This window comes from Phoca vitulina, unplaced genomic scaffold, assembly GCF_004348235.1.
Source record: "Phoca vitulina isolate PV1807 unplaced genomic scaffold, GSC_HSeal_1.0 scaffold12, whole genome shotgun sequence".
Lineage (NCBI taxonomy): Eukaryota > Metazoa > Chordata > Mammalia > Carnivora > Phocidae > Phoca > Phoca vitulina.
This window is the reverse complement of record NW_022589715.1, coordinates 11,331,499-11,355,225: the sequence shown is the minus strand read 5'-3', so window position 1 is coordinate 11,355,225 and position 23,727 is coordinate 11,331,499. Positions and strand designations below refer to the sequence as shown.

The 23,727-nt window shown below is 41.2% G+C and overlaps 1 protein-coding gene across 2 annotated transcripts in view; it reads right to left on the bottom strand.

Annotated features, from left to right (window-relative positions):
* Nucleotides 1-645: 645 nt before the first annotated feature.
* TTL (tubulin tyrosine ligase) overlaps nt 646-23,727 on the bottom strand; it is a 32,879-nt gene continuing 9,797 nt past the window's right edge. For both annotated transcript variants that reach the window (XM_032410477.1, XM_032410479.1), the window contains exons 3-7: nt 22,381-22,613; nt 15,146-15,281; nt 13,932-14,201; nt 6,482-6,625; nt 646-3,766 (exon numbers count right to left, since the gene is read on the bottom strand). In XM_032410477.1, coding sequence (XP_032266368.1) covers nt 3,652-3,766; nt 6,482-6,625; nt 13,932-14,201; nt 15,146-15,281; nt 22,381-22,613 — 898 coding nt within the window. In that variant the 3' untranslated portion in view covers nt 646-3,651. The remainder of the gene's footprint in view (nt 3,767-6,481; nt 6,626-13,931; nt 14,202-15,145; nt 15,282-22,380; nt 22,614-23,727) is intronic.

The window sequence follows — 23,727 nt, the reverse complement described above, 5'->3', positions numbered from 1 at the left end:
TTTTTAAGAGGTGGTTAAAAAGAAGAAGAATATGCAACAAAGAACCTGTTTGGTTTGCAAAGCCTAGAATATTTACTAATCTGACCCTTTCCGGAAAAAGTCTGCCTACCTGAGTAACAGAATCATGGGTTCAAATAACCAGTGATATCCTAGGACAGTCAACCACCATAAGATGATAGAACCAAAGGGCACAAAAACGCTTGAAATATTACTTTAATGCTCTGGGCATTTTAAACATTCATAAAATCACCTTATTTCAGAATTCATTTCCTCTTAGGTACAGATTCTGTGTCTAGGATCAGAGACAAGTGTATCACTGAGTTTTCTCCACAGCACCCACATGCTGCAGGGGACCTACTCTGGCCCCTGGTCTTCTCCAGCAGAGTCCCCCCCCCCCCCACACCCACCCCCACAACAGGGCTGGATCCACACCTGCTTGACACAACCTTGGCTGTCAATGGAAACACACTCTGTAGCTTTGCTGCTGCTTGCAGATTCTGTGGATCCCATACATTTCCGACACTACCAGATATTCCAAGTCTGGGATAATGACCCTGAGGTGCTAGTGAAACAGCAAGTCAGCTGGTAAGCATGGCAGCACCTGCTGCACGGAGTCATACAGACACTGAGGCACTTCAATGTTCCGGGTAAAATCGAGTTTATAATTACCATAGGAGTTCAGAGTGAGGGAAGGGGCTTTCCTCTCAGTAATGAATACCCTTAACACATATTTAGCAGATTTATAAATTCCTGTCTGTTTACATTTGTTGTCAAGACTTCACAAACTAAGGAAATGAAAGCATATTTTGAGTTTACAAATCTGGGACAAGAAGCAAAAAGAGAACATGCTTAGACAACAGTTGCTTGTATCATGAATACGTAGGTCAACACGTTGACCAACAACATGGTCATTCTTAAAGAAATGCCTGTCCTTCCAAAAGGAACTTTTAAAAAAATGTCCTAGGCCTTATTTGATTACTCTAAGGTAACAATGTGTTTTTCCTTCCTTCTCAAGCAGTGGTTCAAGGCATCTGAAAGAATACTGATGCCTCAGGTTTCTGATTTCATTCGTCAGAGGTGGGAGAGAAAGAGAGGGTATAGAAACCAACATTTTTAAAAAGGTTCTCAAGTGATTCCAGCATATAGTCAGCATGGAGAACCTTGGTACCACAGGTTCTTGAGTCTTCCTAATCTCACCTGTCCTCACTAAAAATCCTTGAGGTAGTCCCCGGGTCAGGCAACAATCTCTTCCATGAGATAAGAAACCAAGGCACAGAGAGGTTAACGGGATCATCTCACACTGTGCGGCCAAATGACAGCGCCAAGATGGGAATTAACATCTCCAAATAAAGAACACCTCCTCCCCGAGCAACTGGCGACACGTACGCATACTGCACGTATAAAGACTGAGGAGCGAGGCATGACCATCTGTGCCAAGGGTATCATGGAAAGGTAAGGAACAGTTCTGAGCCAACCATCCCACCCAATCAAAAATAAATGCATAAAACAGATACTTATTTGAAACCATGGGAGGAATGAAGCATAACTTCCTTTTTAAAGCCTTACTTCCCTCACATATATGCCAGTGATTTATGTTTCTTAGAAAATCCATCAAGATCCATGGACTTGCAACATCTAAATTCTTAGCTCTGTCACTGTAAGAACTAGAAAACTCTCAAATGTCCCTTTAATTCAGGTCCAAAAGATCATTACAAATCTATGTTCACATGCGATAGCATGACAAAAACCTCCGTGCTTTCCCCGTCACCAGTCCACAGAGACTTCTCAAGGACTCAGTATCTTACACTTTCTAGAAGGGTGTGCACCTTGTCATGATCTGCTCAAAGTCCCCAAACACTAACCCAACAGTGCCGGGCTTCCACGATTGACTTTCACTGCTGACTGTTTTTATTTTGCTCTGGATGCAAAGTTTATTATCTATATTGTGGGTAACCAGAATATTTTGTAATTCCAAATTCACAGAAGAGCCAAACCAGTTGGGCCATTCTCCTTCACCCCGACATAATGCCACCACATCCTACACCCACTGCTGCGTCTATGAAATACTCCTTACTCCTTTCTTCACTGTAAGCTCCCACATCTCATCATGTTTCAGGAGGCATTGCTCTTTTCTCTTTTTAGAAAAGTCTCCCTGACTGCAGAACTGTTGTCTGTGCCACATAGAAAGAATAATGGAGCACACATATACACAAAGGAAGAACACAGCACTCTACTGGACAGGAGGCCTGCTGTGGTTCCCAGTACATTCTAAGAAGGACCTGTTCATTCAGCTCACAATGAACACAAGTAGCATCTTGTTCTTCCCACTGCTAGTGATGTAGCCTCCTAAAAAATCTACAGAACATTTGATCCAGTAAGTGGAAACTACACCTAACAGGACATATTTGGTGACTTATAAGATGCTGTGTGGAGCTCTGAAACCACGTCTTTCCCGTTTTAGGAGACTCCCCCATTCAGGCCAGACATACACTCATTTAGACCCTCGCCCTGATGTGAAGAGGCACAAACAGGCAGATAATCCTGGGACAATACCTGCCCTTCCAGCTCCTGCAGAAGGTGCTTCGAGGGCAAGAAAATGGGGGAGAGCAACCTGTGTCTGGGGCAGTGCCACCTGATGTGTGTGTGTGTGCGCACGCGTGTGTGCGCGTGTGTGCATGTGTGTGTGTAATTCTACTCCTGCCCCCTAGAGCGGGTTTTCCGAAAGTTAAAACAACAAAAAAGGGAACAAAAGGGAACTTTGCAAAAGTGCATGTAGAATTCTGGTTAAAACAAAGATAACTGAGAATCATAATATTTCAAAGACCCACCACACCCAACTATTAAGTTAAGCAAGACATCGTGTTTTTGTTTTTGTTTTTCTCTCTCATGCTTATTTGATGCTTATGGGTTTGTGGCAAACTTGCTGCTTGGTTTCTAAAACATGCACAGAGCAGATCGAGAGCAGCATTTGCTGTTTTGGTGCCCAGCCCACACCAATCCTGACAGGTGATTGACCAAACGCCATCAGGAACATGAGGAGGCAAGCCCCCTTGGCTGTGAGTGGCGCCCAGCACAAAACCAAGGACTGTTGGTGCATGCTTGTCCAGAGCTTCAGGGGCAGGGTGTTGTGGAGAGGGATGGGCAGGGAACACGTTGGCAACCTCCACGTGCTCTAACATCCAGTCCCTGTCCCAGACAGAGGGTTGCAGCTGGGCATAGAGCTAAGGCACTAAGGCTGCAGCAGGTGGAAAGACACCAACCAAAAGTCCGACAGTCTCAACCCTCAGGGAGGAGAGGCGCTGCTCACAATGCTGCCTTAGGATAAAAATTGGATTTTTTAAAGGGTGAGAACGTAAAATAATCAAATCCCTGTCTTTCCCCCTTAGAAGAATATTTTGCTCTCCCCTCAGAGAAATTGGCTTCAGTTTTCAAATCTCCATAGCAGTGCTGAGAGTGCCCCCTGGGAACCCCTGAGCCACCAGTCTTTGGGGAAGTGGCCTTTTCTTCTTGTGTTCTCCCTTGGATCACGGCTTTGCCAGTTTGCCTCTCTTTCTCCAGTCCCGGCTTGGTAATGAGCAATCCTGACATTTCACCTTCCCCTGGAGCGGGAGCTCGTGCTTCTTCTGAGGCAGCTCTGAGCACCTCCCTCGGTCACAGCTTGATGAACGCAGCCAGCTGCGCGTGCTGTGGCTCCGTGTCCGGGGGCGGGAAGACACTGGATATGGCTATGTCCACGATGCCCTGGCACAGTTCTGCATAAAGCTTCCTGCAACGTGTTTTAAAGAGTATCACTGAAGATGTTCCTCAACATGCACGTGAAAAGTCAAAGTTTTTTTCACCAGGACCTGCCCTAGATGTTCCACCTCATGACCAAATTCATAGAACTGGTTTCCATGGTACATACAAATGCTGCACGAAGATCAAGCATCCCCTGAACAAATATTTCTGGAAGGTCTCAGGTGAATAGACAAATGACTCCTGCTCTCACTGGCAGGGAAGACGGGCAATTTCAATCGCGTGTAAGAGCCATCTTGCCTGTCTGTGGTGGGGATACTTGGAGGGAGAGCACCTTCTCAGCGTGGCTGAGGAAACTCTAGGAGAGACTCTCCAGGGTGACAAATAAGCTGAGACCTGGGGAATGAGTGAAGTCAGACAGTGGATGACAGGGTAGAAAAGAGGAGGGAGGGGAGAGATACACCCAGAGAGACAGAAGGAGGGGGGAAGGAGGAAGAAAGGAGGAGGAGGAGGAGAGAAAGAGTGTGTTGGGAGAGGGGGAGAAGACGGGCTGTGCCAATGGCAGGAGCAGTGCACACTGAGAGTGGATTTTATTGGGGCAAGAGCAGAAGGGGAGGTCCCCATTAGAAGGCTCTCTGCAAAAGCCTCCACAGTGATGGAGGACGACCTGTGGGAGGGCGACAGTGGGGGCGGACAGCAGAGGCTGCCAAGGCTGGAGGCTGAGCTGACAAGGTCCCAATGCACAGAACCTGAGGGTAATGGAAAGAAGGAGGCTGGATCTTGATCAGGATTCCAGCTTAGATTCTGTGGGGAGGGGAGGTAGACGTCCATGGAGTTGGGCGAGTCTGGGGCAGGGGGTGCCTCTTAGACATACACAAACATCCTTGTAGGACGGTGGGCAGGCAGGTGCAGACACTGGTCTGGAACTCTGGGCTGTGATGTAATTTGATGGTTTTAAAATTATGAAATTGAATAAGATCACATTCAGAGAAAGTGCAGTGGAGAGAGAAGACAAACACCCAAGACTGAGGCACTGATTGGGGTCTGCTGATGAGGAGCAAGAGGCCAATCTTGCCCACACCTCCTCAGTCGAACCTTCCCAGTAGAGAGTGTGCCCGAAGCCCCAGCAGAAGAGCATCCCAGCAAGGTGTGAGCAGCTGCCTCAAATGCTGCTGAGAGGTCCAGGGATGTCTGCACAGAAAGGGGCCACTGCACTTGGCAATGTGGACTTAGCTGGGGACCTCCAAAGAACAATTTCTTATGGGGTGGAGGGGATGGCATCCAGCCCAGAATGACCACAGCATGGATGAGGATAGAGGAAGAGGGGACAGCCTGAGCAGACACTGCTTTCCAGAGTTTGGTTGTGACAGGAGCAGGAGGAGGAATCTCCGCAGCAGGATGTGGCATCAGGGGAGGGAACTTTTTCACCAGCTGCGGAAATCTGCTGCATGTGCACATGCTGATGGGAACCCCGAAGAGGGAGCGAGGTGGGAGAGGGTGACACTGTGAATGAGGAAGGCAAAGGGACATGGGACAGGAAGAGGGGTGGATAGGGCATAGAGCACAAGGGAAGACTGAACCTTTATTAGAAGGACAGGGGAAAACAGGCACGCTGCTGTGGGTTTGGTGAAGGGAAGATGTGAGCCATCCTGCTCACCTCTCTTCCCTCTTTCCGACTCCGTTCCAAACGCCACGGCTCAACAGCAGCCCTTTGCTCAATGATACTACCTTTAACATCCTTTATGAAGGATAAAGCATGTCCCAGTTTGTAAGCTGTATTTGTCTGGTCCTTTGTCATGCCCACAGTCTCTCTAAGGACAGGGCCTGTGTCTCTGCTCATGACTGTGACCCAGGCCCCATTATGAGGCCTGGCAGACTGGAGGTGCTAATGAATACTGGTTAGCTGAAGGGACTGCCGAACGAGACGAATCACACCTGCCATGTCACAGCCACTGAGCAAGTGGTAAAGGCCTGGCTCCTAATGAAAGAGCTACTTGTGTGTTAACGCTGCCCCTTGTAGGTCCAGGACTTTTTCCGGAACCTGTGCAAGATCACCTCAATTCCTCCAAGACACGGATGTGGGGAACCATGAAGGGGTCTTAACCTGATGAAAGTGAATCTTTAGAAGAACCAGCAGGTTTCGAGGATCATGTCCAGGGGACTTCCCCTAACTTCTAAGGCCGCCATGAGGCTTTCGTGGGCATGTTCTGCTCATCTGTGCATGTCCCACAGAGCCTGGCACAGGGCAGGGTCCCAATGGATGCTATGTCCCCCTTCTGAAGGCTCTCCCCTCCTCTCCATGGTACATGTGACACTCTTCTCTTACAGCCCCATTCTAGCTCCACTGTGTCTACAGTGCCTTCTCAGAACACTTCCTGCCTGGAGAGCCCCTCAATTTCTTGGTGATCAGTGTCCCCTCCAACCCACAGGACCCCATCCCCTGAACTGGTCACACAAGAGGGTCTCCTCTGACAGTTATTAGCTTTGTTTGAAATTCTCATAGCAACTACCACCCACCTGAGCACAGACTATTGCTCAACACACATGGGGGAATTGGGAAGGACTGACTCAGCAGCAGAGCCCCCTGCTGGTCAGGGTCCTGCCAAAGGCCATCCTCCCTAACAGCAGTTAAATGGCTTACGCTTGAACACTTTGGTAATGGGAGCTCACCACCTTGCCAAGACAGGCTATTCCAACTGTGGAACCAACTTCCCATTTGTTAAAACACAGTGGTGTTCAGGCTTACTGAGCACAAGCCGGGGCGCCGTTGACCTCAATGAGCCAGACCTTCAGCTCCTCGTCCACCATGAAGTCGAAGCCAAAGAGCTGGAAGCTCTGGTAAGGGAGGTGCCTGGTGCTGATGGCGGGCTCCACGCTCATGAGGCAGCTTCTGCGGGACAAAGTGGGAGAGCTCACTGAGAATGGGTTGGTTGAGGGAGAAGGAACATGGAAGATGTGCTTGGATGATTTTATATCAAAAGTGATGATAAAAAATCCACTTGGACTTAATTTTTTTATTTTATTTTATTTTTTAAAGATTTTATTTTGAAGTAATCTTTACACCCAGTGTAGGGCTCAAACTCACAACCCAGAGGTCAAGAGTTGCACGCTCCCCCAACTGAGCCAGCCAGGTGCCCCAATTCTCTTTTCATTACCAATAGATTACTCAAGACAATGCTATTTATCAAGCTATTTTTTAGAAAACTCTGCCAATACTCATGTTCTTACAGGTAGGGGCTGCTTTCCCAGCACAGCGCTAAGTCACCACAGACCCTGGAAAGGTGGATTCCTCCAACAGGAGACTGCTGCCATGTTTGTAATAAATTAAACGCTCCCATGCATTGTTGCCACATAAAAGAAATGGACTGCCATTTGGTGAAGAGCAGAATCTGCAGTGAAGCTGGCCTCATTCATTACTTTCATTAGCTCTGGTTCTAACGCCAAATTATTACTAATTAAAAGATTTAAATATTAAAATACAAAATAGAATTACTATTAACATCAACTACTGTTCAAAAAAATTGGAAAAAAAAACCACAGAAAACTGAAAACACAAAAATGTTGAACATGAGCCTTAGAAACATACTGAGTTAATACATGAGATCTAAGGTTAGGGGCCTAAGGCCAGAATCCTGGACAAGATCTTTAACCTCTCTTAGCCAAGCTTTGATTCCTTTATCCATAAAGGAAGGGGTAAAAATAATACCTAGTCCTAGCACTGGGATGGTTCAATGAGGTAATTACATGAAGAACTTATGAGGGTGCCTGGGTGGCTCAGTCGGTTAAGTGTCTGCCTTCGGCTCAGGTCATGATCCCAGAGTCCTGGGATCGAGTCCCACATTGGGCTCCCTGCTCAGTGGGAGCCTGCTTCTCCCTCTCCCTCTGCCCTTCACCGCCCCGCCCCCCCCTTGTGCTCTCTGTCAAATAAATAAATAAAATATTTCTGAAAAAATATATATAAACCTTACTAATAATAAATCACTGTTTTCTAGAAAAACCATCCCAGAAAACCTAGGTCATTTCTGTTTTATGCAGATCTTCCCTGACTTTCTCCCTCAACTGAATGTTGGGGCAAAATATCTATTTTAGTAATAAAATATGTTATGATGACTCTAAGATTACCAGAAATAGCTTTCCTCCTACACAACTGTATGTTTAGAAGGAAAAATGAAGGAACTGGCTTTCATGTGATTAACTCCAAGATGTATCCATACAGGTACGTCTTGACTCATGGCTTTAAAGAACAGAGACCTCTCTGAACTTGGAGCCAGAGTCTTGTTCCCCCAACTTTCCTCCACCACTACATCCCCCTACCCCAGCCCAAGCATCAGCTTACTTTCTCCCCCCCAACCCAAAATAGGAAAATATTTCTATGCTTATGTTTAAACCTCTAAAAGTAATTTTGGGCAGTTAACCATTTAAGAATCAAATGGAATGAAAATTTCTTCTCTCATTCATCTTTAACCTGCACTGGTAAGCCACATATCACTTTTTTTTTTCTATAGCTTTATCTCTATTCTATAAGGGAATACCCTTAACTTTTGTTTTAATTAAAATACCCTTTCCAATATTATAATTAAGAAAACTTTTACATATAATAGAGGCTCATGGTTAAAAGAAAGAAGAAAAAACCCCAACAAAGTGAAAGAAACACTATGCTCAAACACATAAAGGAAAAACTGAGAGCCAGAAGCAAGTCAAAATTAAATATGATTTTTTTATCTGCTAGAAGCTCAAGATTAATAATTCACTTTAAAGAATTTTTTTTTCATCATCAGAGACTTTATACAGTACATCTTTTTTCAGCGGGAGTGGGAAGGTAGGGGGAGGCTAGCTGGGGGGGGGGGGGGGGGAATAAAACCATGAGAGCTGTTAGGAGCATTTATAGCACCAAAGTAGCAACACTCTCTGAACTGTACAGAACAATGGGGGGGGGGGGGGGGGGGGGGGAGGAAGGTTAACAAATATCCAATAAATCTTTGCCTAAAATAGGAAATCTTTCTTCAGCATACTTGATTTATCTGGTGTTAGAATTCTAAGCACCTATAATCCCCGAAGAAAGAGGACTAGTTATTCTGCCAGACTCTATGTAAGAATACATTAAGGAAAAAGTCTCAGTCATTGTGATAAGGTGGTAATGATACAACAGACAACAGACCCAACAGAACAGAGTGGAGATCCCTAATATAAATGGTCACCTGATTTATAATAAAAGCTCACCAAAATGCAGTGGGAAAAGGCCAGTCTTAAGCACAAATGGTCCTGGGTCAACGGGATACCCCGTAGAAAAACATGAAACTTGATATATAACAATTCAGGTAGATTATAGGTCTAAAACATAAAAGATAAAGACCAAGATGTCCATCAACTATAGAAGGGGTAAACCGTGTGATAATCACACAACGAAATATTACACAGCAGTATAAAAGGTAAACCACTGCTCTATGCAACAATATAGATGAAACCCGTAGCTACAACTGTAAAAGAGTTGAACACGAAACAGGAAATACAATATAATTCCATTTACATAAAATGTAAGAGTAAGCAAAAGGAATCTATGATGATAAAAGTCAGAAGAGTGGCTCTCTGTGGCATGAAGTATATATTTTGAGGGAGTCCAAGGGAGTATTCGGGGGTGCTGTAAATTTTTTTTTTTTTTTTTAAAGATTTTATTTATTTGACAGAGAGAGACACAGCGAGAGAGGGAACACAAGCAGGGGGAGTGGGAGAGGGAGAAGCAGGCTTCCCCGCGGAGCAGGGAGCCCGATGTGGGGCTCGATCTCAGGACCCTGGGATCATGACCCGAGCCGAAGGCAGACGCTTAACGACTGAGCCACCCAGGCGCCCCGGTGCTGTAAATATTTTATATCCTGATTCGTGTTATGATTAGCTGAGTGTATGCATAATTAAAAGTTCACTACACTGTACACTTACGATTTGTGGACTTTACCATATGCATGTTACACCCCAATTTAAAAAAAATCTCTATTGGATTTATAAACTATAATAAATGAGTAACACTAAAAAATTATTTCCAGGGGCGCCTGGGTGGCTCAGATGGTTAAGCGTCTGCCTTCGGCTCAGGTCATGATCTCGGGGTCCTGGGATCGAGTCCCGCATCGGGTTCCCTGCTCAGTGCAGAGCCTGCTTCTCCCTCTCCCTCTGCTTGTGCTCTTCTGTCTATCTCTCTGTCTAATAAATAAATAAAATCTTTAAAAAAAAAAAAAAATTATTTCCAGACATATTAAGAAACAGGACCAAGAGAAAAAAACAGACAATAGAAACAAGACCTATAAAAGTCAGGGGTTGGCAAACTTTTTCTACAAAGGACCGGGACAGTAACTATTTTAGGTTTTGAAGGCTACATACAGTCTCTGTTACATATTCTTCTATTTCTAAAAAATCTTTTAAAAATGTAGAAACTATTTTTAGCTTGTGGCATATATGAAAACAAGCTTTATGTTGGATTTGGCCCATAGAACATAGTTTGCTAACCTCTACTACAGGTAATTCAGATCTCAGACTAATCAAATAAAGATGTTAAAGAATTGCCATTAACATTTTCAAGATGTTATAAGACAAGTGAGAGATTTCACAAAAGAACTATAATCCAAAAAGAGTCAAATGGAAATTCTAGAACTGAAAAGTATAATACCTAAAATCAAGAATTCAACAGATGAGTTTAACAACAAATTTTAATGGCTTTTTCCTTTTTAAATAGGTTTTAATTGCTGAAGAGAGAGATCAAATGATACACATGGGAGAAATGGGAGACAGTGAAAAGGACTGGCTTCATGTAAACAGAATCCCACAGGAGAGAAGAATGGGCCAAAAGCCATAAGTGAAAAGATAGTAGCCGTGAATATCCCAAAACAAATAAAAGACCTGAAGCCACAGATTCAAGAAGCACTATGATGCCTATGTAATGGAAGCCGGAAGACAACGGTAAGCCATCTTCAAAGTGCTTAAAAAAAAAAGGATTCTGCTGATTTAGAAATCTGTTTCCAAAGCAAGTGTCTTTTTTTTTTTTAAGATCTTATTTATTTATTTGAGAGAGAGAGAAAGCAGGGGGAGGGGCAGAGGGAGAGAGACAATCTCAAGCAGACTACCCACCGAGCAGGGAGCCCAACACGGGGCTTGATCTCACAACCCTGAGATTATGAACTGAGCTGAAGACAGACACTTAACCGACTGAGCCACCCAGGCGCCCTCCTTCTTTATTTTTTTTAAAGACATTTGCTTTGGGGGCGCCTGGGTGGCTCAGGTCAGATCTCAGGGTCGTGAGATTGAGCCCTGCTTCAGGCTCTGCACTCAGCAGGGAGTCTGCTTCAGATTCTCTTTCCACCCCCCCCCACCCCCTGAACATGCTCTCCCTCCCCCTCAAAAAAAAAAAAAAAAAAGAATAAGGAAACTGATCCTAGACAAAATTAAGAAAATACAAGAAAGAAAGAGAGAAGCAACATAAATAGTAAAAATGTATGGGGAAATATAAATGAATATTAACTATATAATAATAATGATAATAATGTGTGAGTTTACAATATAGATAGCATTAATGACCATGCATTTACCCACAATCCAATTCCTTTAAGCCTCTTTCTTGGGTCCCTCCTCCTTCCACTTCAGAGATAACCACTATTTTGAATTTTATGTTTTTCATACCTTCAGTTCTCTATTTTTACCACACATGAACATTCTTCTAAATAACTTATTTAGTTCTGCTTGTTTTTCAATTTATATGAACAGAATCAATCTGTATACATCTTATATACAGCTTATATATTTTGCAATTTTTGCTTGACATTATGTTTATGTAACACCAGTGAAAATATCCTTCAGGAGGGGCGCCTGGGTGGCTCGGTTGTTAAGCGTCTGCCTTCAGCTCGGGTCATGATCCCAGAGTCCTGGGATCTAGCCCTGCATCGGGCTCTCTGTTCAGTGGGAAGCCTGCTTCTCCCTCTCCCACTCCCCCTGCTTGTGTTTCCTCTCTTGCTGTCAAATAAATAAATTTCTTAAAGAAAAAAAGACAATATCCTTCAGGAATAAGGTGAGATAAAGACATTCTCAGATGACAGAAAATTAAACAGAGTTATTACCTAAAGAACTACTCTAAAAGGAATGCTAATGTCTGAAGGGAAATGATGTCAGAGAGAAACTTGGAACTTTAGGGCTGAAGGAAGAGAATAAAATGGGGCAAATATCTGGGTAAATAAAAAAGAATATTTTTCTCTTTTTATATTTGAAGTGGGTTTCTTGTAGACAGCATACCATTTGGTCTTATATACATATTTTTTTAAAAATCCAACCTGATAATCTAACATATAAATAAAAAAATATATGATTATTGATAGCAAGAATTGTAACATTATGCAGTAGAGATTTCAGTGTATGTAAGTGTAATGCATACCACAACTATAGAGGGAGAGAGTTAAAGGAACCATAAGGTTATAAGTTTTCTGCATTTTATTTGAAGTGGTAAATTATTAATTCTAAGAAGGCTTGTGAAATAAGTATTAGGTATATAAATCATAATCCCTAGAATAACCACTAAAAAGAGAGACAGAGATAGCCAAATACTCAATGGAAAAATTAAAATGGAACTCTAAATAAATTTAAATAAATTTTAAAAGGCAGGAAATGGGGACGCCTGGGTGGCTCAGTCGTTGAGCATCTGCCTTTGGCTCAGGCCATGATCCCAGGGTCCTGGGATTGAGCCCCGCATCGGGCTCCCTGCTCGGCGGGGAGTCTGCTTCTCCCTTTGCCTCTGCTCCCCCTGCTTGTGCGTGCACACGCTCTCTCTTTCCCTTTTTCTGACAAATAAATAAAATCTTTTAAAAAATAAAAATAAAAAGGCAGGAAATGGGAAAATGAAAAACAAAACCAAAAGGGAGCAGATAGCAAATAATCAAATAGTACATGTAAATCCAACCAAACCAATAATTACATTAAATTTAAATGATAAAGACACACCAATTAGAAAGGTAGAGATTACCGTATTGGATGTTTTGTTAGACAAAACAAAAACAAAACCTAACTATATGCTGTCCACCAGAAGCCCACTTTAAATATAGAATGGAATAGAGTAGGACAGAATTAAAGGGATGGAGACATATCACTAATCAAAAAAAGCTAGCGTGATTATATTAGTTATCAGACAAAATCGACTTTCAAAATATTACCAGAGATAAAGACAGAAATTACATAAGGTTAAAGTAGTCAGTTGCCAAAAAGAGGTCATAATTCTAAATGTATATGCACCTAAAAACAGATCTCCAAATATATGAAGCAAAACTGATAAATCTAAAGGAGACATAGACTAATCCATAATTATACTTGGAGACTTCAATGTTTTTCCTCTCAATCATGGACAGAACAAGTAGAACAGCAATGCAGCAAGGATATAAAAGACTTGAACAACACTACTTACTATCTTCACCTAATTCACATTTATAGAACACTCAGCCCAACTATAGCAGAATAAACATTATTTTTCGTGCACATGGAACATTCACTAAAATTGGACCATATTTTGGGCCATGAAACAAACTTTAACAAATTTTAAAGTATGTTCTCTAACCACAATGGAATTAAAGTAAAAATCAGTAATAGAAAAATATCTGGAAAATTCCTAAATATTTGGAAATTAAGCAAAAATTTCTAAATAACACAAGTCAAAGATGAAGTAACATGGAAAACTAGAAAATATTTTAATAAAATGAAAATGAAAACATAACACAGCAAAACCTGTGGGATGCAGCTAATGAGTACTCAGAGGGAAACTGACAGCATTAAATGCGTTTAAAAAAATGAATTCTTTCAAATCAATGATCTAACTTTTCGCCTTAAGGAAACTAGAAAACAAACCCCTCAAAGAAGCAGAAGGAAGGAAATAATAAGGAACATAAATCAAAGAAACAAAAACAACAGAGAGAATCAATAAAACCAAAAAGTAACCTTTTGAAAAGATTAATGATATTGATAGACCTCTAGCCAATCTGTCCCGGTAAAACAGACAATATAAGGAATGCAAGCAGTGACACCATTACAGATCCTATAGATACTGAAAGGATAATAAAGGAATATTACAAATAATTTTTGTCCTTAAATTAGACAGCTTAAATAGAATAATTCCTTGAAAGGCACAAACTCCCAAAGCTTCTTCAAGACACATAACCAAAAAAGATACAATAAGTTACCTTATTATATGTTTAATTTGTAGTAAGATACTACTTTCCAGGGTAATGTTCAAAGCACTTATTAGATACTGATTGAACTCCTCAAAGAACATTTCGTTCCCTTCTTCATACTTTCCATAATTCTTTGAGTACTCCTTTTGAATGCAGTGATTGGTCAAATGGCAGGTTTTGTCTTGGAAATTATCAACATGATATGGTTCTGAAGCAGTCCGAAGCACACCCTCTTTATAGAGGTAGATATTATACTGATGATCCACCAAGACCCAGCTTCTGCAAGTCAATAAAAACAGATGCACTCAAGTCATTCAAAGTTTCTCCACAGTATATACATCATCACCACACTTTAACATTTTTGGAGGAAAGTAGAGGAAGGAGATAGGTTCTAAGATTCTATGAGGCAAGCCATGACAATTAGCCAAGATAGTGGATTATCACTGTAATGAGGCAAATAAAACATTTTACCATAAATGACAAGGAGCCTTTGATCTGTTCAAAAGACAGCATTTTGAAGAGATCTGGATGGGTTGGATCCTAAGGTTTATCCACAAAACCTCCATTTGCCATGTTTGCTCTATTAGTAATCTTAAGAGGAAGACTGTTTATCCTGAAGCTGATCTGACATAGGATTGGTGTTCAAGAAGCAGCAAGTCATTATGAAGACAACAAGAAGATGGAATCTTCAACAATGAGGAGACGTCAGCAAGGCCACAGGAAAGCTGGGGAGAGGGCTGTTTAGCTCTAGAAGGTACGATACAACCTCTTATTCTATGCCAGGCCCTTTGCTCGTGAAAGTTAGAATCCAAAAAGGTATGTGAGGTGTGTTTACGAAATCCTCAAAAACTAGAGGACACAAGTAATGAAGCAAGGACATATTATTTGTTGTGTCTGAATTATGTGTTTTATGTTCATCTCTCAGCTGCTTCCATAAGCAAGCCCCATACATTTATACTCTCCTCTTTGGAGGCAAAAGTCATTTTGATTAAAGAGAATATATATAAAAAAGGAAAACCTATAATTTTAGTAATGTTTTCTAGAAAGAAAAGAGAAATACTGAAGGAAAAATAGAAACTTGGGTCAGTTCTCTTCAGCTGTGCTCAATTTTGGCTATGTATTACACATGGTCAAATACTTCCTCACACTCCATGTTACCCTTATTACCCACCACTGCATTTCTCTCAGATTAGTAACAAAAACTCTGGATGCCAATGCATTACCGAATGTCAAACTTGCGGTGACCTGGCTCCAGAAGTAGAGGGTGCTCAAGGTATTTCTGGATCACGTGCACCTGACCCTGGTTGTCAATGAAATCCAGAAGCTCTGTAGCCTCCGAGGAGATGAGGATGCCTTCACCTAACAGGGCAAAATTGTAACAGAAATGAGTTCAGTTCATCCCAAGAGGAAAAGGTATCTAGAAAGCCAGAAGAGAAATACTGACAGCAGGAGAAAACTGAGAGGAGGCTTCTACTGGACTGCTCACTCTTCTTCCTCCATCCCATCACTTCCCCAATCTCTCACATTCTCCCCTCTGCCCACAACAGCACCAGGGCCATCTAACTCTTTCTCCACCTAGGACTGTAAACACTACCTTGACAGGCTCCAAACATGAAATTTCATTTTTACAGACATTCAAAATATCCAAGCATCCTAAGTAAATGCCACTTTACTGTTGGTCACTTGGCTACCCTGATAAAGACTTTAATAAACCCAGTTCTCACACTATAGCTTATAGAAATATCCAGAAAGTTAGGGCATAACCACAATTGTACAAGTCAATTCCCTACAGCATTGTAATAGGAAAAATTTGATAAATGTACTGTCCATCAACTTTAAATAAATGATACAATATCCTTCTCAACAACTTTATTGAGATATATGTTACATATCGTAAGATTTCCCCTTTTAAGGTATTCAATTCAATGATTTTTCATATATCCAAGAGATTTGCAACCACCACTAACAATTTCAGAACATTTTCATTACCTCCCTGCATAAACCCATATCCATTAGCAGTACACTCCCCATTCCTTCCTTACCCTATTCTGACAACTACTAGTTTACTTTCTCTCTCTGGATTTGCTTAGTCTAGATGATTCATATAAACGGAATCATACAGTATGTGGCCTTTGTGTCTGGCTTCTTCATTTAGCATAATGTTCTCAAGGTTCATCCATGTTGTAGCATGTACCACTACTTCATTCTTCTTTTCCATGACTAGATAATATTCCATTGTGTGGATATACCATTTTTGTTCATCCATTCATCAACTGATGGACATTTGAGTTTTTTCCACTGTTGCTTGATCTGCATAGAAGTTTTTGTGTGGACATGTTTTTAATTCTTTCATGAATACCTAGGAGTGGAATAGTTGGGTCATATGGTAACTCTATGTTTAACTTTTTGAGAAACTGCCAAACTAATTTCCAAAATGTCCAGGCCATTTTACATCCTCAACAGCAATATATGAGTGTTCCAATTTTGTCACATTCTTGCCAATACTTACTGTCTTCTTGATTATAGCCATTCTAGTGGGTGTGAAGTGGTTATCTCATTGTGGTTTTGATTTGCATTTCCTTAATGACTAACAATGTTGAGCATGTTTTCATGTGCTTATTGGCTATTTGTATATCTTCTTTGGAGAAATGTTTACTTAGGTTCTTTGTTCTTTTCTTAATTAGGTTGTCCTTTTATTATTGAGTTATCCGAGTTCTTTACACATTCTGGATACAGGTGTCTTATAAGATCTATGATTTGCAAATATATTCTCCCGTTTTGAACAGTTCCATTATCATGGATCCCTCAGTGTTGCTCTTTTATTTATTTTTTTTTTAAAGATTTTATTTATTTATTTGAGAGAGAGAGAATGAGAGAGAGCACACGAGAGGGGGTAGGGTCAGAGGAAGAAGCAGACTCCCTGCCGAACAGGGAGCCCGACGCGGGACTCGATCCAGGGACTCCAGGATCATGACCTGAGCTGAAGGCAGTTGCTTAACCAACTGAGCCACCCAGGCGCCCCTCAGTGTTGCTCTTTTAAAGCCACAACTATCTCCCTTCCCATAACACCCTCCTGACAACTACTAACCTATTCTCCATTCCCATAATTTTGTCATTTCAGGAATTTTATATAGATAGAATTATACAGTATGTGATCTCTGGGGATTGGTTTCTTTCACTCAGCATGACTCTCTGGAGATTCATCCAAGTTGTTGCATGTATCAATAGTTCATTCCTTTTATTGCTGAGGAGGATTCTAAGGTATCGATTCACCACAGCTGGCTTAATCACTCAGCTTTTGAAGGAATCTGAGCTGTTTCCAGTTTGGGGCTATTACAAATAAAGCTGCTATGAACAATCATGTGCAGGTTTTTGCATGGACATAAGTTTTCATTTTCCTGGGACAAATGCCCAAGTGTACGCAATTGCTAGGTTATATGGTAGTTACAGGTTTAATGTTACAAGAAATTACCACACTTTTTTCCAGAGTGGCTGTACCATTTTACATTCCCAACAACACTGTGTGATTGATCTAGCTTCTCCTGACCCTTGCAGCATTTGCTGTCATTACCATTTCTTATTTTAGCCATTTTAATAGGAGTGTTGTGGTTTTCATTTGCATTTCCCTAATGGTTAATGATATTGAAAATCTTTTCATTAGTTTATTTTTTATCTATAGAGCCTTTTTCTTTTTTTTTTTTTTAAGATTTTATTTATTTGAGACTGAGCAAGAGAGCACAAGCAGGGGCAGAAGGAGAGGGAGAAGAAGACTCCCCACTGAGCAGGGACCCTGGGATCATGACTTGAGCTGAAGGCAGATGCTTAATTGACTGAGCCACCCAGGCATCCCAAAAAAGTCTGTCCTTCTATTGAATTGCTTTTGCACCTTTGTCAAAAATCAGGTGGGTATATATGTGGGGTCTATTTCTGAGTTCTCCCTTCCACAGATTTATGTTTCTGTCCCCCAACCGATACTGTAGTGTAGTGATTATTATAGCTATGTAGTATGCTTTAATATCAGGTACAGTGATTACTCCACTTGATTCTTCTTTTTCAAAATTGTTTAAGCTATTCTAGGGCTTGTGCCTTTTCCATATGAATTTTAGAAGAAGCTTTATGTCTGCACAAAAGCCTGGTTGACATCTTGACAGCAATTGCATTAAGCCTCAAGAACTCAAATTAGAGGTGAACTGACATCTTTACAATGTTGAGTCTTGCAATCCATGAACATGGTATGTCTGTGCATTTACTTAGATCCTTTTTGAACTTCAGTTGTTTTGTAATTTTCAGCATTAAGATCCTGTACATGTTTTGCTAAGTTTATACCTAAGCATCTCATTTTCTTTGGGGTGACTATTAAAAAGTATTGTTTTTAATTTTAGTTTCAATATATTCACTGTTAATATACAGAAATGCAACTGATTTTTGTGTGATCTGATATTCTGCAACCTTGCTGAACTCAGTTTTTTAGTTCTAGGACCTCTGACCTATGCTTTGATTTATAGCTCATCTCTACTTGGGTCTCATGCTTTCAGTACAAATTAATTTAATTTTGTTAATTAATTTAATAATTCAACTTTCCTAAAAGCCAACCCCTTTTACAACTATCTCATTTTTGTCACTTGCTCCATCATGTGGTTAGCCCTTAAACAAGAAACTGCAAATCAACTTGGAAAAGCTCCTTCCTCTCTTTTTGTAGGAACAGGATTCTTTCTGTTTCATCTCCCTCAGGAACTACACTCAGATACCCTGGTTCCTCTTTATTTCCATTTGCCAATTTTTATACAGACCTCAGTCTCTCTTCCATTTCACTTATTCTAAAATAGTTATCCTAAGGGGCGCCTGGGTGGCTCAGTCGGTTAAGTGTCTGCCTTCAGCTCAGGTCATGATCCCAGGGTCCTGGGATCGAGCCCCACATCAGGCTTCCTGCTTTTCCCTCTCCCTCAGCCTGCCACTCCCTCTGCTTGTACCTCTCTCTGTCAAATGAAGAAATAAAATCTTAAAAAAAAATAAATAAAATAGTTATCCTAAAACATCCCTTCCTACTAATGCCCTGGAACTGTACCACCTTTGATGTCTTGCTCTCCATAATCTACTCACATTCCCTCCTATTTTGCTCCAACTTTGTTTCCCTTAATGCTATTTCCTTATGTAAACTATTTCTTATTGAAAATATACCTCATGCTGATAGATGGGAAAAATAATGGAAGAAGGTAGAAAGATACATTTTGATAACTTTAAAGAACTATTATTATTGAAAATAAAAACATGGCATTCAAGTAAAATAGAAAAGTTACCTTTAGTCTTATTTCCTAATATAATTATTTTTATCTTTTAATGTCACCTTCCTTTCCATAAGGGCAAAGACTGGCTCAGTCATAATGAACTCACCTTATGTTGTCAATTTTTTTCACTTTATATTGTCAATATTTTCACTGTTTCTACATTAACATTACAATTATGTTAGCAGCTGAAGAAAATTACACATTTGTTTACTGATTGCTGGACAGTGGGGTTGTTTCTAAATAAAATGTTGCTGTTACAGGTCACATAGTAGTAAATGTCTTTGCTATAGATCACTCTTGTTTCTTTTAAAATATTTCCCTGGAGTTAAGTTTTCAGGAATGAGATTAGTGAGCCAAAGCCTATGCACTCTCTATGGCTCTTCCTTTGTATTATCCTATTGCTTTTTCAAACGGAAGTGTACCACAACTAAGAGGCAGCAGTTCATAACAAACTTTCAGCAACAGTATCACTGAAGGTCTCTCTCTCTTTTTTTTTTAAGATTTTTATTTACTTTTTTGAGAGAGAGAGAATGAGAGACAGAGAGCACATGAGAGGGGGGAGGGTCAGAGGGAGAAGCAGACTCCCTGCCGAGCAGGGAGCCTGATGCGGGACTCGATCCAGGGACTCCAGGATCATGACCTGAGCCGAAGGCAGTTGCTTAACCAACTGAGCCACCCAGGTGCCCCACTGAAGGTCTCTCTTATTTTGTAGGTATAAAATGGTACATAAAATCTACCTATATTTTGTAAGTTTTGCATACCAGTGTAGCATGTTTCCATGTGTTCGTTAACTATATTTCTAATACTATTTCTTTATATCCTCACTAACTAAACCTGGAGAAATTATGAAGAAACTCTGCAATTCTTTAAGGAGCTTCAAGGTGATAGTCTTTTTTGTTATTTGTTCTCATCTCAACTATTTATCTGGAAATAGATGCATCACTAGCCTTCTTTCTGACTAGATTGGGTCCATAAGGGCAAGAGACTATATCTATTTTATTTATCCCTGGATCTCCAAACACTCATTATTTCACTCATTCGTTCATTCATCACTCAGTACATATATTGAACTGTTGCTGGGTTCCACGTGCTGCCCCGGCACCAGGGAGAGACAGCACTGAACACAGATGTGACAGGGTCTGACTGTGCTTTAATAGGCTCTCTGCCTGCTGTACTGTGTGTAAACTCTGGAGAAGGGCCAAGGGCAGGAGGACAAGGAGCAACGCTCCAGGTGAGAGGTGAAAGTGGCTCAGGTCCAAGATCGGTGGTAGAGGCAGTGAACAGGGGGTCTTTATACTGGATATAGTGTGAAGGTTGAGCCAACTATTCCCATAATGGGTAGGCATTAAATACTTCTTTAACAAGAATAAAAGCCATTCATTCATCCTATTGGTTTCATTTTGTAGTTCCCAAACAAAACAAATGCATACCACTTATCTCAACTTCCGAAAGCAAAATTTCTTCTTTGTTTGGCATTTTATTCTCTTTTTACCTCTCCCTGATGCTGACCATCAATCTATTGACTTGTCTTGGTGAGGGTTCAGACACCACCCAGGTGGGATCGCTGCCATGACTTGACATGCTCTTCACCAAGGACCTTGCCTCACTCCTGATTCTCACTCCAACTAAGGCTCCATTATACAAGATGTCCTTACAATGGCCATCCTGACTCGAGCCCAAATCCACAGAAGGAATATGGAATACTGCAGATGTCTATTTCCTCTTCCAATTCCCCCATTTATCATTAGAACCAAACTAGGGGACAGTACTTGAGAAGAGGTCATAAGAGGGGAGAGAGAAGTAGGTGAGGTACCTGGCTTGTGGCAAGAGTCCAACTCTCCCCCTTTCAGGAAATTCCAGGTGATGCCCTCCTGTCTCATGGTTGGTGGAAAAGAAGGTGAGGTCCACTGGACCAGGGATAGAAATGAGTACCAATGGCCAGATGGTCTTCCAAGGCAATAAAAGAAGAAGTAAGTTCAAAATAGAATGGTTTTAAAAGGAGCATATGATGGTAGCTATAGAGACAGACCGTGTTTATGTGTTCATTACACTGGGAACTGCCTATATTTTGAGCTTGAGTCAATATTATAAACCTCATTCCTTCTATGCATTCATTCAACACACATTTACTGAGTGCCTCTGGGGAGGGTAGAGATGAACAAGACAAAGTCTGTGTTTACATGGAGCTTATGGTATGAGAGAGGAGACAGGCAGATAAACAGATATGTAATAGAAGTGCTAGAAACAGGTTAGTGCAAGGAGGAAAAATAAAGCAGGAAAAAGGACAGAGAGCAATGGACATAAAGGCTATTTTAGAAAAGAAAAGGCTTCTCTGACAAGGCAACATCTGAGCTGAAAGAAATAGAAAATCCATAAGGACATTTGAGATACATAGACAACTTTAGGGTATTTGTAGGACTCTAGGTAGGCGTGGCTATAGAACAGTGAGCAAGGCCAAGAATAGAAGATGGTACCAGAGATAGAAGCAAATGTTAAATAGTGTAGGCTCCATCAGCAATCTGAAGTTTATTTGAATTGCATTGGGAGGCCAGCTGGTAATTCTTGAGCAGGGAGTAACAGGACCAGATCCATGTTTTTAGACATCGCTCTGTCTTAGAGGAAAACTGGCTGTGAGCAGGCACAGCAATTACACAGACTAGAAAGAATAGTAGTTTTGACTTTAAGTGATAGCAGTGGAAATGGCAAGAAAAAGTCTAATTCAGAATATATTTTGAAGCTAGAGCAGGCAAGACTTGCTGATGCATTAGGTATGGATCGTAAAGAAAAGAGCAGTCAAGGATGAAGCCTAGGTTTTGGGCTTCAGAGACTGGGTGCAGAGTGGGATCACACACTATATGGGAAGACTGAAAGAGGGGTAGGCTGGGGTGGGTTAAATTGGGCAGGAAATGAAGAGTTCTATATCAGACATGTTACATTTGAAATGCCCACCACACTGGATCTGGAGCTTAAAGGGAAATACTTTGGCTGGAGATATACATTTAGAAGTCATCAGTACATAGATAAATGTTTAAAACTATGTAACTAGACATGGTCTCTACCCTTGAGGATTCAGATTCACTCATCTGAAGATATCATTGAATTCTAATGCACAATTGAACAAAATACATGAGAACCTACAGGAAAGGAAGGAGGAGACAATAATGCCAACTCACCTTTGGCACCAGCTGATGACTTTGCAATCCAAACATTGCCCTCTCCGTCTTCTTTCTTTCTGTTATAAGAAGCCAGGAAGAATTCCCTTTCATCTGTCCTTGAATTATGGATTGGTGGGTGAATTCCATTCTGTGCTGGAGCAACTGGGGTCTTGAGATTAGTTGGATAAATCACATAGGACTCTGGAAACCATGTGCAGGATTCAGCCAGGTCTGGGCTTGTCTTGATTAGCCTGACAGATGACAGAAGGTCAGTTTCCCTTCTTAGTACACCCTGCCACTCACTCTATTCAGAAAAGCCAGTGCTTTCCCCCAGAGCTCGTCAAAGAGGCAGGACAACACCGGGGCTGGGAGCTGGTCTTTTCATTTCTTTTTTCTTTTTAAGATTTTATTTATTTAGGAGCTAGTCTTTTTATCCCACTCTTTGTTCTTGGCCTCCTTGAGCTGACCTGTAATGCACTACTGGGCAGTACCCAGCTATTACATGCAACCCTAAAGGCATGATCCAAGTAGTTAAAAAGGAGCTCAATATCCAGGACTTTAGCGCCTTTTAAAATGCATCTCTAAGAAAAATTGAAGTAATTCTGAGACAATACTTTCTCAACATACATGTTGTGGTTGAGCAAGACACATGCTAAAAAAACAAAGTAGAGAACTTAGAAAACTATTTGGCTTACTAGAAAAAATACTATCCTGGCCCAACTCTCTGGAGAGCAAAGGCTACTTCTTTAGGAATCTGAATTATCTGAAGACTTATTTTAGTTCTTCATTTCTTGCTTTTAGCTCAGCCTGGCTTCAATGACATGTAAAGGAGGAACCTTTCTAATGGGGCACACGACTACAGTGGTCATAACTAAACATACCTCCGGCCCCCAAAATAACATAACACGATGGAAGATAAAGTCAGGCCATGGGCAAGGCACTTAATAAACACAAGGGCTTATGAAGGGCTTCCCATTGCATTTACTCTCCAGTCAGACCCCCAGTGGGGGTGGCACTAGCATCCCATTTCACAGATTAGCCACTGGGTCACAAGAAGTAAATTTCCCAAGATCATAAAGGTAGTTAAGAAACAGCCATTACGCAAGCCCCAAACTCCGAGTCCTCACTTGAAACTTACTCCTACTCCCCAGGAATCGGAGGCAGGAGGGAACTCATCCAAAGACATCTGCAGGCCTTCCTTAAGCTGTGCTCCCTCCTCTGTCTAGAACAGAACTATTAATGTTAAGCCTGTATTAAGATCCACTTGCAAAAACCGTCTATGAGCAAATTGCAGAAATAATGAAAAGAAAAAATTTTTAAGATTTTATTTATTTATTTGACAGAGAGAGAGAAAGAGAGAGAGCA